Source organism: Pediculus humanus, genomic scaffold, assembly GCF_000006295.1.
Source record: "Pediculus humanus corporis 1103172107707 genomic scaffold, whole genome shotgun sequence".
Lineage (NCBI taxonomy): Eukaryota > Metazoa > Arthropoda > Insecta > Psocodea > Pediculidae > Pediculus > Pediculus humanus.
Window position 1 is genome coordinate 110463 of NW_002987311.1, and position 15826 is coordinate 126288.

Here is a 15826-nt window from a genome sequence, read left to right on the forward strand (position 1 = left end):
TAAAATATTAACTAATAATTAATACCATTGTTACAAACTTTATTCCATATTTAAATGCTGATTTATTCACATTCAACTGAAATGTAAACTAAAAAATCATGCAGATTATGACTTTTTTTTAAATTTATTCAAATATTATCCTTTTGTGATTTTTTGATAAAAATTATTTTTATATATATTTTTATCTGAATGTATCTAATTGCTCTTGAATTTTATCCAATTTTTGATAAAATTCATATAACTGTTCATGATTGAATTCCAAATTTAAATCCTTTCTTTCGTTTAATGATGTTAGAGACAGTTGTAAATTAGCTTTGGGAGATTTTTCAATAGCCGAGGATTTTGAAGCAGCTTCCACAGAAACAGCATAAGAGATTTGATTCAACTAAAAATAATGAAAATTAAATTTTCATTTACATGATTCATTGAATCTTATTAATAATAATAATAAGCAAAGATTGATAGTCATTATTGAATAAAATACCTGAGGAAAATAGGTTTTATGTTTAAAGTTGTTCACAATGTTTCTCGCAGAAGCTGTCCATGCTTGTACAAATATCTCAGCTTTATTAGAATTTAAGGACAAACATTTTTCCAATTGTTCGCTTAATATGGAGGGCTTAACAACATAGTAAGCACAAACATTGAATATTTCAATTATTCCCTCTATAATTGTTGAAACTTCTTTTTTTGTTATTTCCAAAGAATTTTCTAATTTAGCTTCTTCCACATCAGTAAATGGTCTTATTAATACTCCATCCGATAAAAATTGAGCTATCCTATTTAATAGTAGAATAAATTTTCCTTCTTCTATCGAGTTTATAATTTTAACTGAGTCATTAATTCTGAAAAATAAATAAATAAATAGAGTAAAATATAAAAAAGTAATAATGATGAAATATATATATATATATATATATATATATATATATATATATATATATATATATTTCTTATTATTTAAACAAATAAGTAAATAAAAAAAAAATAAATCTAACACAATACAAATGACACATTAACAAAAAAAAAACATTTTAGGCTTTTTTACGCTTCGTTTAGTGAATTAATTAAAATTGTGATATTTAAAATACAAACAGACACATATATATATATATATAATAAAAAATTATTTAACGTCGCTTACTTTTGATTTCCTGAAAACATTATCTTGTCGTGATCTATGACTTTAATTTGATATTAAACACAGACATATAAACTTGCATTTACATGATTAATTCTAACCATTACCGTAAACGTTTTACTAATTAAATTGATAAAAAACTTGTTTCCTATTATTTATTATCATTTTATTCTGCTTTACATTTGTGACAAATGTGTTTGATTTAAGCAATGAAATTTATTTGGAAGCCAACCGGTTGTTCCTCTTTGTTATTTTGTTTAATTTCGCGCCAAACGTGTCGTATGAAAATTATTAGATGATGCTTTGAAATTATCAAATTCCAGGATTCCTAAAATATAAACACGTAAATAAATGTTTGAATCATTTTTAAAAACTCTCTGAGAATTTTTATCGATATGTAATCAATGCAACACAATTATGAAATGTCTTTATATATATTTTTTTTTTTGTTTTTCTAAAAACGAATTTTTATGAATCGTTACATTTTACCTGAATTACATTGAAAAAATTACTTCATTTCAATTATTTAATAATTGTTGTTAAATAATTTATTTAGTAAAATTTTTATCACATAACTTTAGAATAATAATACAAAAATAGATTCGATTATCATGTTGAATAATTATTAATTTTAAGTAGAGTCCGTTTGTTTTTCCTTATTTGATTAAAAAAAAAAAAAAAAAAACCCTAAAAACTAAAGGCTATAAAATTTAGTTTCTTTTATTTCGACAGGGGGGGGGAGAAATGTAATTTTATGTAAACGTAATTCAAATGACAATAAAAAAAAAATTTGAAAACTCGAAAATCTAACAATTATAAATAACCGAAATGATAAAACCGGGGGAAGGGGAGGGAAAAATAACGAATTCGTCGAGGGTCAAATTTTAATTATACAAATCCAAGTTTAATTGAAGCAAAATAATAAAAAAAAAATGTATGATAATTATTATTATTGTTTATATTACGTTTAACAAATAATATAATATGAATGTATATAATATTAATTGAATGATTCTAATAAATGTTTAATGTCGTTCAATAAGATAGATCCAATAACCATTTTTTCACAATTGACTGAAATAAATATTTTAGAATCTTCGAGTTTAATTGTGATTAAAATTAATGATTTGGCCGATATCGTCTCTCCGGCAAACCTAAAATTTAAAAAAAAAAAAACAAAATTAATTCTTAAAAATGGCATTTATATATATATGTGTGTGTGTGTTTAATTGTATTTCCAATATTCCTTCTTTTTTTTGTATTAAATATTTTAATGAATTGATTGTGCGGAAAATGACATTATTTTATAATTAATATCATTTTACTTTGCTTAGGTTTAGAGTTTAAAGTAAAAAAGTTTTTACCTTAATATATTTCCTTCGGTTGAGGGAATGGAACCAACATTAACGAACTCTAATACTTTTTGAGCAACGGATTTTAACTCCACGCAGCATCTGTACCAAAATAAAATTTATAAAAAATCATTTATACGTTTCACACATTATGAAATAAGGCATAAAAAACTTACCCTTGTGACGCGGGAATTTCTACCGAATGTTCATTCATTCCACGAAGTTTATTTCTTTCGGTAATAAATAAGGTTTCCGGCATTGAAACAGCCCTTAATATTTCTCCAATTGGAATTTTTAATGAAACGTTTATATTTCTTCCAGAGCCGGTATTTATAGTAAAATGTACGGGATGAGTTGAATCGTTTATATCAACTCCTATCAATTCAGATTGCCTAGAATTAACTTTAAGACACGAAATAGGAGTGAAACCGTGAATTATGATCCCTTGATTAGAATCCTGCGTAAAAAAAAAAAAAAAAAATTATCGTTTTTCTATTCATTTGAATTCAGTATTCATATATATATATATATAGATACGGTACCTTTGAATCTATTTTAATTTCCGTTACGTCATCTGGTCCATGATTAATAAATGTGAGTTCGATTGAAATCATTTTGTATGAAAATAGGTGAGGAGATCGCGTGTACCTGAAAGGCAAAAAATTTCATTTTTATTTCTGTTATTGATTCGTGTAAACGGGTTTATTAATTTTAATAAAAAAATAAAATAAAATCACAAATTTTAGTGATATTCGTTCGCGTTGTCTCAATCTAAAAAAATTAAATTTGGCCACTTATAATAAAAAAAATATAAATAAATATAACGCTTAACGTTCTTAATTTTTGAAAACGACAATTTTTAATAAAATTAAATAAATTATTTTTTACCGATATTCCACACTTAAACCTCCTCCATTTAATTTGTTTACTAATTCTTTTCCTTTATAAGATACATAACTGGGTCCCACAGTTTCAATTGATTGAACTTTAGTGTGACTTACTGAGGATGCGTTATTAGTAAAACCTCCGAGGGACGGAGTTAATACTGGAGCCGTTGAAGGAAGAGCTTAAAAAAAAAAAAAAAAAAAATAATAATAATATTAGAAAAACTTTTTATCCATCATTTTAATTAGATTTCAAAATTATTAGTTATTAAAAATTTACTACCATCATTTAATTCCAATAAAAGATCTAAATTTGTTTTGGTATCACCAAAATTAGAATATTTATTATAATTCTGATCGTTATTAAAATTGTTTCGTTTATTATTTTCATTATCGCTAGCATCATCGTTATCATCATCATCATTATCATCATCATCACTGGAGTCGTCACCTTCGTCATCTTCATCGTCATCGTCATCGTCCTCCTCCTCCTCATCTTCATCATCCTCCTCCTCATCCTCCTCATCATCATCATCTTCTTCATCATCCTCATCCTCATCATCATCATCGTCATCATCATCATCATCATCCTCCTCCTCCTCCTCATCATCATCATAATCGTAATCTTCATCATCAATACTATGAACCTATTTAAATATGATATAGCATGATAATTTCATTTTTTAATAGAGTAAATTGTAAAAATAATTTTGTTGATATTCGAAGCTCATAAAAAAAAAAAAAACTAATTATTATATTTACATTAGGTTTTAACTTATTAGTTAGATTTTTCTTCTTTTGAAGTTTTCTTTGAAAAATGTCATCATAATCTCGCGATTCTTTACGTGACACCCTTTGTTCATTGTTTAAATCGCATTCTTCTTTATTCTCACTGCTTTCTTCGTTGGATGAATCTAAAAAATTATTATAAAAATCGCTTTTAATATATTAAATGATACTAAAAGTAACAAGTAATAAATAAAATTTGTGTTGCGTTTTGAATTACTATAAAACACTCATAAGTGAGGTAAATGCGGTTATAATAATACTTTTTTTTTTTTTTTTTTTACGACAACATACATATTTTAAAAAATGAACCAACCTTCTGATGAATTTTGATCCGATTCCGAATAAAATGATTTTTTTTTTCCCATTTTTTTAGTTTTGTGTTTAAGATTACCCGGATCGGAATTTTCAATAGTAATTTCTACATTTCTAACACTTTGATCTGGCGCGACTTCGGGAAATGATGGCAGGTCGTGATATCCTATAGCACGGGAATCGATGTAATGAGATAAAGATCCCAACTGGAATCGTTGTCTTCCTAACGTACAGAAAACATTAAAAATAATTTATTTTTAAATAATGTTGCCTAATTATCGTAAGTTTAAAATTAAAAAAATTTATTGCCTTTAAATTTCGATTCTAAAACGGGAGCCGGCTTGGGCGCCAAAAATATTTTTTTTGCTTGTTTTTCAAGTTTTGAATTTTCCGAAACGGGTGACATGATAAACAACTTGAGAAATCTTGCTCTGTCTCTAAGGTCGTAATTCAGATCGTACCTAGCTAGAGTAAATACGTACTGGCACAAGGCAGCGGTTTGAGAAGAATTAGTCAGGTGCAATTTCACTGCTAAATTTAATACTTGCTGCTTAACTATGTCTTCCTATCAAAAATTATTATTATTTTTTGTGTAAATAAAATTACGTTATTTATTTATATACTATAGAAAAATTTATGAATGAATATTAATGTTTCATAACACAACCTCATTAGTAAACGTTTTGGCTATCTTTCTAAGCACATCTGGAGCAATTTTTGGAATTCTTTCGCAATATTCTCCCAATAGCCAAACTATAGAAGCTCTTGCTTGGGGTATCGTTATATGATCTAATAATTTGGCCATGTGTTTGATAATATCTTGGTGCGTGTGAGGTTGAGATTGAAATAGTTTTTTAATAACCACCACACTTTCCGCCACAACACTTTCTGTTACGAAAAAATAAAAAGTATTATAATAATATTAAAATTGAACATAGCTATTCATCATTTATTAAAAATTTACCATCGCGATTTGACAGCAAAGATACCAAACCAGCCAAACAAGTATCCGTCACTTCTTTAATTACTGCCGCACATCGGCCAATGGCTTGTATTGCTGCAGCAACAAAAATTTTATCATTGCTGGATATGTAAGTTTGAAATTCTCGTAATATCACACCAATATTTACTTCATTTCCCAAATTCGTTAAAATTTCCAATTTCAATAATTTTATATGGGTTGGATCATTGGTTCGCACAAAAAAACTTTGAAGAAAAGGTTCGAACATACCCTAAAAAACGTAATTTTATTTTTTATCAATTAAAAAAAATTCGATTTCTTGTTTTACGTTTTTAATTAAGTTTATGTTTTGTCTAAAACCCTTCAACTGATTATGCTAACTATTAAAAATAGTGCTTTTATATAAAAAAAATACTTAAAAAGAAACAATAATAATAATACATTTCTAGTTCATTTATTAAATTCAGGTTATAATTATCCATTTTCTTACGTATATGAATTATTTATTTTATTTTACTGCTAGCCGTCACAAAAATTTCAATATTTATATCATTTTTGATAAATTCATTTTATATATATTTACCTTTCTGAGTGTGGATAGAGAGGCTATACAATTAAGAACCACAGATTGAACTTCCCGTCGTGATCGTAATAATCTTATTAAAGCTTTAGCAACTATCAAAACTTCAGATTTTGGAGCAATGTGATGATAAAGCTGCGCAACAGCCATCACTACCTAAAATATATTCCATAATCAATCAGACTCGCGTAGAATACAGATTAAATGAAAAATATTATTACAGATGTGAAAAGAAAACTAAAAAATTAAGTTTTTTAATAATTGAAAATGTACACATAACTTTAACATCATTCAATTCTTACTTATGTTTCATTAAAATATATAATTGAAAAAAAAAAAAAAAAAATTGACTCACTGCCGCGTTACAACTTTGCAACAAAGGCTTAGTTTGCTTCAAAAGTAATCTGTGATCCGGATCTAAAAGTAAAATATTATTTCCTTGCTCCATATCACGTTTTCTTTCATCTTCTGATTTTTCTGAATCGTCACACAAGGCCTGAGTTTTCACTTCGTTTTCATTCTAAATTATTTTAAAGCAAACAGAAAATATATACCTTGATAAGATGTCTCAAGTTTTGTTGGACAACTTTCATTATACAAAAAAAATTGTTTCAATTTTATTTTCTTACATGATTGTTGGGATCAATAAACTGAGTTCTTCCATATCTTGTAAGCATATTCATAATAACAACTTGGCCCCATTCATCTACATCGATTAACAAGTTACAAAGCTTCCTGTAATTTTTATGAACCAAATCAATTCTTTCAGGGCAAACTTCCTCAAAAGCCATTACAGCAGATCCTACCACTAATGTAGTCTTATCAGCTAATAACTTGTCAATCAATTGCACAAGATCTTCTTTCTGTTCAGGATCAAGTCTAAAATTAAAAAATTTTTGCATGCTTAAACATAAAAAGCAAAACATTATTAAATTATAACTTGGGAAAAAAATATTACAAGGATATTACCTAAACAACTTAGGAATGGCATGAGCAGCAGTTTTTCTGACATATGGTGACATATCACAAGCAGAATCCTTAATGGCTAACATTACAATAGGTACAATCATAGGAACTCTAATACTTGACAAAACCCTAAGTGCACTGGCTCGAATCAACTGATTGTGATCCTGAATTATAAATTTTTGTGTAATTTACATTTTCAATCTGACATTAATTTCTCATTTAATGCTTTTATTCAAAACAATTAGAGCATTGCCTTTAAATAATCCTTTAAAATTTTAATTATATATGATTATACTAATTGTGTATGTGACAATTTTAAAAAGTTAAATGATAAAGTTATAATATTAATATGATTACATTACCTTTAATGCTCTTTGAAATGTAGAAATTGACAAAAGAGCTAAATCTTGTTGCTCCTCCGCATATCTAACAAGATAAACATAAACTAATTTTTTAACTTCCAGATTTTTAGACACCACATTTTTAACAACAGCAGGAAATAAATCAGAAGCATCTCTACCTTTGGCAATCATGCCTATAATTCTTTTCATAGCTTCTAATTTCAAGCCATCTTTGTTAGCGTCTAACATTTGCTTCAAGTCATCATGTCTGAAATATTATATTTTAACTGTTAATTTTTACTTTTTCATACATCATTGTCACAAATATTAAAAGTAAAATTCAAGCAAAATACTGTAATAAAAAAAAAAAACCTTTGACAAGTGGAATTTTTAATATTTTTTTGGAAAAAATCAATATTGCTAGAAACACTTATATTCAGTCCATATTCTTGATAATCAGTATCAGGGAAATAATTGAAATAAGGCAGTCCTAAAAATTGATGACATTCTTCTGGACAAAGAAGCATTTTTATTTAAATTATTAAACTTCTGTTGTAAAAGCACAGTTCACAATTGAAATTAATAGAAGTTTCAACATGTTCAATGAAAAGGAAATAAATCTAATATTTACAAAGTTATTAATTAAAGTAAATTTTGAACTGACCTTTGTCCCTAAATAAAAGATACAAATTTAAGTTATCATGAAATAATTTTTCTTTAAATATGTAAAATTTGGTTAATTTTACTAATTTGACCATCTTTTTTTTTTTTTTTAATTGCAAAGTTGCACTTTTAAAAGTTCACACTAACTGACAAAACTGGTTGCATTATTGAAAATTATTTATTTTTAAAAAGGAAAAGGTCATCTTTTAAAAATCTTATTATTATTCAGATATATATTACAGGTAAATGACATAAAAAGCGGACGATTGCATTAAATAATAATTTCAAAAATTATTATTACTATTTCATAGTCTTACTTTTTGTAATCAGAATGAAAAAAACCTCCTGATGCAGGATCAACAGCATATTCGCAATCCGCCACAATTGAACGGTCATTGCAAGAAGAATTACCATTGTTATTCGACATAATGATGAGGGTCACAAATATTTCATCTATACAAATGATTATACGAAACTTTTTATTAAAAAAAAAAAAAAAAGAAATAAAGAAAAATATATATGTAGGACTTATTTCACATTATAGTTCAAAAGTATACATCAAGATAAGACGTGGCAGAAATCTATGTTAATAGTGTCGTAGTGAGTTTTTTAACCCGCAAAATGAGTAGAAGAAATTTTTTTAAAAAAAATTTTTCTAGTTTAATATTGTAATATTTAAATAGTTTCAAATTTGATAATATTTTACTTATTTGAGAATTGTTAATTTTTAAAAGTAATTCTTTATTAATTTTTATTATATTTTATAATTTAATTTTATTATTCATATCGCGGTTTTTTTTTGTTATTTTTATCTTTAATGCACCTAAATATTTTTTTATATTGAAAAAATAATAAATTAATTTAATAAAAATGATATTCAGGAAGTTACATGATATTCAAAATACGAATTTTTGAAAAAATTTAATTTATTAAATTGATGATGAAATGCCAATATTAAAAATTAAACAATACGATCATTCTCATTGCAGGATTGAAGGAAAAAATTTATTTAAATGATGTGGTTTGTTTAATTTATTAAATTAATATTTAGATAAGTCAATGTGTTTGACACATTCAAGTGTTATTTTGTTAACAATGAGTATATAAGAAAATTTAAACAATTTAAATTGAAATTACGTAATAAAAATTTTTGAAAATATTAAAAAGTTAGGGAAACTTATCTAGTTATATACAATTTAATAAAATATGTTTTATATTTATGTTTGAAAAATGAAAATGGCTAACGTGTATAAACTTAAGTCAGCCATGATTAAATTGAAAATTCTTTGATACAGTCACGTCATTTGTATTATTTGAGCCACTTCTTTTGTTCTAATTTTTTGCTATGTTAATGTTAGATAATATCCATTTTCCTCTGATTCGAATTTAATATATTAGTTGATCTCATTAAACGTTGTCGAATGTGATTTTATATTTTTCAGGTACTTATTTTAAATTGATGACTCGTAAAATAAAAAAATTTGACGAAATCTTTTACAATATCCCTGATGACGTAAAGCGGTATAAAATTTAAAATTTTTTGTATTTTCCTTAAAAACTCGATTTATTATTACTTAAATATGAATGACATTTATCATTTACTTGTTCAAACTGTATTTATATTTTTTCATACATTGGTTACGAGAAAAAAAAAAAAAATGTAAAATGAACAAAGAAAAAAATTAATGCAAAACAATTTTACAAGTGATACATTTAGCCTTAATTAATTAATAAATACGGACAAACAGTTATCAGTATAAAATCTTAAAATTAAAAATTATTTTTTAAACTAATTTAAGATCACATATAAAAATTATGGGGGAAAATTTTTTTTTTTTTTTTAACATAATTCAACTGTTAAAAAAAATGGTTTTAATTCTAACATAATTAACATTTAAAATTACCTAAAATTTTTTTAAAAAATGAAGAAAATAAAATTTTTTCGGTACCAATAACGTCAAAATTAATTTTATTAATTACTTTTTACTCTTTCGTTCGCACAGGACTTCTGCGAAAAATGTCTTAAAAATATTTACTCTTCCAATTTTTCGACTTTAATTTTTTCACTCGAATTTTATACATGTGTGACATTGCTACGTACATAGCTGAAAAAAAAAAAAAACAAAATTCTTAAAAAGGTTATTCAAAGACAGGAATTAAAAAAATAATTGACTAATTTTGTGTTTACGAATGGGTAAATAAAATTTAATACTTTCGGCAATCGGGGATTCAATATTATAATAAAATGTTTATGGGCAGGATCAACGTAAATAGAAACGTTTTTTTTTTTTTTTTTTTTTTTACTTTTTATCAGACGTATAAGGAACTTACCAGGAAAAAATAGAAGTAATAAATAAACTCTCATTGCGGTGGGAAAATGAAATGTAAAATTCCATGAGTTTGGTAAAGAAACAGTATATCGAAATGTTTCTTCAAAGTAGGGAATATTTCTGAAAAAAATATATATATGATAACTTTTTTTTTAAAAATATTTTTAATAATAGGTAAAGGTTTTTTTTTTTTTTATAATTTTCAAATTTAAAAAACTTTTCCAAAATTCAAATTCTTGAAGTATATAACAAACCTTAATATAATGACACCTTCGCAACATATTCCGAGTGGATACAAAGGGATCCACACAGTATATCTTAGCCATTTAAGGAAATTTATCTTAAATTTGTTTAAGTGCGTTATGTAATATATGTAACGAACAACTTCGACAAGGCTCCAAATGATAAAAAGATAGAAAACAACAGGTTTTGTTTGCATTCTTGGTTCACCTTCTATCATGAGAAATAAAATTACACATCTGCCACCAACCTAAAAATTTTATTTAATTAATTAATTAATCATTTTAATAATTTAATAATTTTTTTTTTTTTTTTGAATTTTGGACATTTGACAAAAAATATTTTGCTTTATTTTTAAATGAAAATGAAAATTTTTTTGTAATTTAAATTAAATGATTCCTAGAAATTATTTACATAATTGCTCACATTTTAATTATAACCAAAAAAAAATTATTAAATTATTTTCAGGTACATTCATTTTTAAATATACAGTTATAAATATCTAACCTGCAAAAAAGGTGCTAAAATTGAACTTTTGGTATAACCAAAAACTGGATGAAGGACTTCAAGCCACATAAACAGATGACATAATTTCATAATTGTCCCAGTATTTTCATAGGTTTCTGATACTGAATTAAAACCATTTTTTGAATATTTTACAGCTATCACTATTAGAATATACAAAAATCCGACTAATTGAAATAAATTGTAAACAACTAAATATACTTTTTTAAATTCCTCTAAAAAAAAAAAAAAAAAAAATTGAATTATTGCATTTTGATTATTGCTTAAAAGTTATATTAATACTGAGGGCTTTATTAAAACATGGGAATAGTTTTTTTTTGAATGGCAGTACTACCTATTTTATAGCCTTTTTCTTCCTTTTGCAGCTTATCATATAATTCTGGATAATCATCTAAAACATTTCTGTTATTATCATCATCAATATCTGGATCATTAACTTTCCATTTGTCAAAATCAACTTTTAGCCAAGCAGGCTTTTGAGGTGATCTTGTTAATCTAGGCCAAAATCCAAATTCAGCTTTTTTCAAAGAAAATTCAATTTCTCTATCCAATACTCTATAATGACTTTTCTAAATAGCAGTAAATAACAAACATTTTTTTTAAAAAAAATAAATTAACATTGAAAAATTTTATATTTTCCAAATTTCACAAACCCTTTTTAAAATCTCTTTCAGATGCTAATTACACTGCTCATTTGATTTTTAAAATATTACATTAATTATTTGGAAAATTGTGTATAATTTTTACAATTCTTAAAATTATGAAAAACTAATAAGTGATCTTTTATTATTATTAATAAGATGAAGATGGTGTATTGCTTAATAAAAGGAATTAATTTTGTAAATAATATGTAATATTTAAATTGAATGATGCTTAGAAAAAAAAAAAAAAAAAAAAAACTTACACTAGCATTCAATTTTGAAAAAAAGTTTAATGAAAAAGCATATTTATGCTCTCCCTTTGCTCCTTTTCCCACAGCAGAAAATGTTAATTTCTCTGATTCTAAGGTAATGTCAGCATTACTTGCATCTTTTAAGTCAACTTTCAATGATAACTGATCCTCTGTTTGTGCCCAATAAACAAATGGACTCAAAATTTCTGCCATTTCATATAAATAAATTCAGCAAATTCTTTGAAACAACAACAACCTTATTTTGATTTACACTGAGACAAAAAAAAATTTGAAGCTATATTGAAAAATGTCAATTAGTGCAAAATACAAAATTTAAATTAAAATTTTTTACCTTTATTAGCATTTATTTATTACAACATTTTGAAAAATTTTTAGTTAAGCTTAGTTTAAGTGGTGTTAATGTTATTTAGAAAACATTAAAAATAATTGAATAACTCTAATATCGCCTATTTAATATAATTAATATTATAAATTAAAAATTCAATGACATTAATTAGGCCATAATATTTCTAAGTAAAAAAAATTGAAATTTTTTATAATAGAAATATTATTATATTATAAACGAAAACTTTCATTTATTTATAACAATGCTACCAACACTGGTTAAGCTCAATTGAAACATATGTACTTTAACATAAGCAGAAGAATTTTATTTGAATCCGTGAAATGCTGACTTTTTAAAAGAAAACCGACTTTTCCGTTGTTGTTGTTGTTATTACTTTTAAATATGCATTGCAGTGTAAAGAATCTTTTTTATTTTTGCAGACAATTTAATACTTCTTGCATTCATAACCACGTTATAAAATTAACTAGACTCAGGGTAGTGGATAATTCAGAAATTGGAAAAGCAGCTATGATGCAGGGAAAACCTCCCAAATGCATTCATGTGTACAATAAGAAAGGCATTGGAACCGTGGGAGATAAAGTTTTAGTTGCTATTCTTGGTGAGAAAAAAAAAGCAATAATTATTGGTTGTAAACAAAAGCAACTACCTTTTATACCCAGATTTGATAGTAACAACATTGTATTAGTCGATGATTATGGTGAGTTATTGAATTGAAAACTACTGCACATATCACTCTTTTTCACATATCAAATTTACAATAATGGTATTATAAATTACATTTTAGGTACTCCTTTGGGTAACAGGATTCATGTTCCTTTACCACATGTTTTACGAACTGTTTTAAAGGAGAAAAGTTTTGGTAAAGGTGTTGATTACACCAAACTCTTAGCATTAGCCACTACATTTGTATAATTAGTTCAAGATGAATTCTTAAAGAAGTCTAATTTTAAATTATATTAGTTTTTTTTTTTTCTCCATATATTCTATAAAACATTTTTTTTAAGTAAAACATTATATATTTTTCACATTGTTATTTTTTTTTTTTAATTAGAACTTTTTTTTATAAAGCTTTGTAATTATAAATGTTAAATAGCAAAAAAACTTATTTAGAATTGATATCTATGGATGAGTGCCTATTCATACATAATATCAATTCATTTCTTAATGGTTTGTTTAACTTTTACGGAATCAGTTAAACTAATTCCAAAAAAATTTTTCACTTTATTGCTTCTAAACTTTTATTCCAGTTTTTTTTTTTTACAAAAGTGAGATTTTTGTTCTTAAAATTTTGCGTAAGCGTCAACAACCGAAAATATTAATAAAAATAATAGTTAAGGAACTATTGTTTTTCTTTAGGTTTTACTCAATGTAACTATTTTAAGAGAGTCATTAATTTAGAAAATTATACAAGAGCCGCAATGACCTTAAATCGACTCCTTTTTTTTTTTTTTTTATTAAATTATTTGTAAATTGTGTATCGGAAACCAGAGAATATAATCAATATATTTTTTAAAATTGATAAAAGAAAACTTTTTTATAGAAATTTCGTTTCATTTTTCAAAAAAAAATTGTGGCAAAAGACTTTTTCTTCTGCCACTTCACATTATTTTTTAGGCTGTTAATGTTTAACTTGTTCTTTAATAACTTATTTTTTTTTTTTTCGAATGAATAATATTTTAACGTGTTAAATAACTTTTCAAAATGTATTCAGTACTTAAAGGCTGCAAACGTAAAAATAGTTTAGCTTCACTGACAAGGTGCTGTTCTGTTCCTTTTAGAAATATTAACTGTACTGAAAATGAATTTACTTCAACTCCTGAGTATCCTCCTATAAACATAAATAAGGGTACCGTCGAGACCGAAAGACTTAAAGAATGGCATAAAAAAATATTAAGGCAACCTACTGTTGAAGAAAAGCTTTTTGAAGTTAATGTTCCCCGACGGTGGGGTTGGAAATGCTTTATGATTCACGAAGGAATCATACCGTACAATAATTTATCATTCAGTCAACATGCAACCAGAACGCATTTGGTGAAAACAGAAGCTTTGCCTTCTTATTATGAAAATTCAGCTGATAAGTGTATAGATTTAGCAAAAAAAATTAGGGATGATGTTGTAGACTCTATAGAATATCAATTGCATGTCAGGTATGTTGAAATTCATTAATTAAAATTGTGTGAAAATTCCTTACAATATATATATATATATATATATATATATATATATATATATATATATATATATATTTTAATTATTTATATTTATTGCAGATAGGTTATAATTGTATTTTTGTATGTTAATGAATTTTTTTTACAGTCCTTGATTGAGAATTCATAAAATTATTATTAATAATAATAATTGCTATTAATCGTTTATGAATTTCAGGCGAGAAAACATTTTTAAAAATCTAAACGATATGAAAAAAATAAGACAATTACAAAAAATTATCGTTGGTGAATTAAATAGAGTCATTCTTAATTGCATTCAGAACTCTGAAAGTGATGCAGTCCATCTTCAAACTGACTTTTCTCCTAGAATAGAAGCCTCTTGGAAAGTTAATAGTTTGGTAGAAACTGTAGTTAAAAAAGAATACAAATATGGAATTCCATTAAATGAGTTACCTGAAGAGTATCTTGACAGACCATCAGATAAGCTCATTCAATATATTGGAAAGCCTATTTTACAATTGAGATGTTCCAATCCTTTGCCACCTATAATAAGTAGTAAAGAAGCCAACATTTTCAATTATTCAGTACCTGTGTATGACTTTGATCCTCATATTACCTTGGGGTACACCATGGAGCGTAGGCATATTACAAATATTCCTGGTAAGTACAAAAATAAATTTTAATTTAATTTTTATCATATTTTTTAAAATTTTTCTACAATACTTATTAAAATATTTTTTATTAGAAATTAAATAATTTTTATTTATTATCATTAACAAGCCTTGTGCAAATTAATTTATTTTCTTTTTTATGATTTAGTATAATACAAAAGTCATTTTCTTTAGTCATTTTTAAAAAATCATAATCAGTCATATTTTATCAGTACATAATATTAATGTGTGCTTTATTAATTTATTTTGCTTTAAAAATATTTTATTTCCAGGTTTTTGGCCAGGGGAAAAAGAAGATTTTGGTTTTTTGTCTTATCATGATTTAAACCATGTTCATCACAGACCTTCCACTTATGGGTCGACCGATAAAGAAGAAGCCATTAGTAGTCAAATGATTTTTGCTTCTTTTGGATGGCTTATGCCTTTGGCTTGTTATCAAGGTAGTATTAATTAATGAAATTTATAACAATTTTTATTTTTAATTTTTTTTTTTTTTTTTAAATGAAAACTACGTTTTTTTATGTAAATTATTACTATTTAAAATTACTAATCATAACATGGGAAATTTTAAATTTAAATTGCGGACTAATGAAAATTTATTATTTATAAATTTTTAAGGATTTTCTTCTTATCACGATGTGACG

The 15826-nt window shown here is 25.2% G+C and overlaps 4 protein-coding genes across 4 annotated transcripts in view; 2 read left to right on the top strand and 2 right to left on the bottom strand.

Moving 5' to 3' along the window:
- Positions 1 to 2141: 2141 nt before the first annotated feature.
- Positions 2142 to 8416, bottom strand: Phum_PHUM307640 (AP-3 complex subunit beta-1, putative; the record flags this gene model as incomplete). The annotated part of the gene is made up of 16 exons (XM_002427217.1): positions 2142 to 2295; positions 2506 to 2595; positions 2670 to 2950; positions 3036 to 3141; positions 3382 to 3559; positions 3661 to 4002; positions 4480 to 4701; positions 4788 to 5043; positions 5146 to 5366; positions 5443 to 5710; positions 6023 to 6175; positions 6375 to 6539; positions 6649 to 6898; positions 6989 to 7149; positions 7348 to 7594; positions 8307 to 8416. 16 exons carry the CDS (start codon positions 8414 to 8416, stop codon positions 2142 to 2144), a joined length of 3204 nt encoding a protein of 1067 aa, XP_002427262.1.
- A 1595-nt stretch (positions 8417 to 10011) lies between these two features.
- Phum_PHUM307650 (butyrate induced transcript, putative) lies at positions 10012 to 12189 on the bottom strand (the record flags this gene model as incomplete). The annotated part of the gene is made up of 6 exons (XM_002427218.1): positions 10012 to 10094; positions 10321 to 10439; positions 10574 to 10809; positions 11067 to 11299; positions 11419 to 11653; positions 11989 to 12189. 6 exons carry the CDS (start codon positions 12187 to 12189, stop codon positions 10012 to 10014), a joined length of 1107 nt encoding a protein of 368 aa, XP_002427263.1.
- A 535-nt stretch (positions 12190 to 12724) lies between these two features.
- Positions 12725 to 13255, top strand: Phum_PHUM307660 (mitochondrial 50S ribosomal protein L14, putative; the record flags this gene model as incomplete). Its single annotated transcript, XM_002427219.1, has 2 exons — positions 12725 to 13040; positions 13128 to 13255. The coding sequence occupies 2 exons, from the start codon at positions 12725 to 12727 to the stop codon at positions 13253 to 13255; spliced, it is 444 nt and encodes a 147-aa protein (XP_002427264.1).
- A 789-nt stretch (positions 13256 to 14044) lies between these two features.
- Positions 14045 to 15826, top strand: part of Phum_PHUM307670 (mitochondrial 28S ribosomal protein S30, putative) — a gene marked incomplete at both ends in the record, with an annotated part of 2536 nt that continues 754 nt past the window's right edge. The window contains 4 exons of the mRNA XM_002427220.1: positions 14045 to 14490; positions 14729 to 15171; positions 15455 to 15622; positions 15801 to 15820. Coding sequence (XP_002427265.1) covers positions 14045 to 14490; positions 14729 to 15171; positions 15455 to 15622; positions 15801 to 15820 — 1077 coding nt within the window. The remainder of the gene's footprint in view (positions 14491 to 14728; positions 15172 to 15454; positions 15623 to 15800; positions 15821 to 15826) is intronic.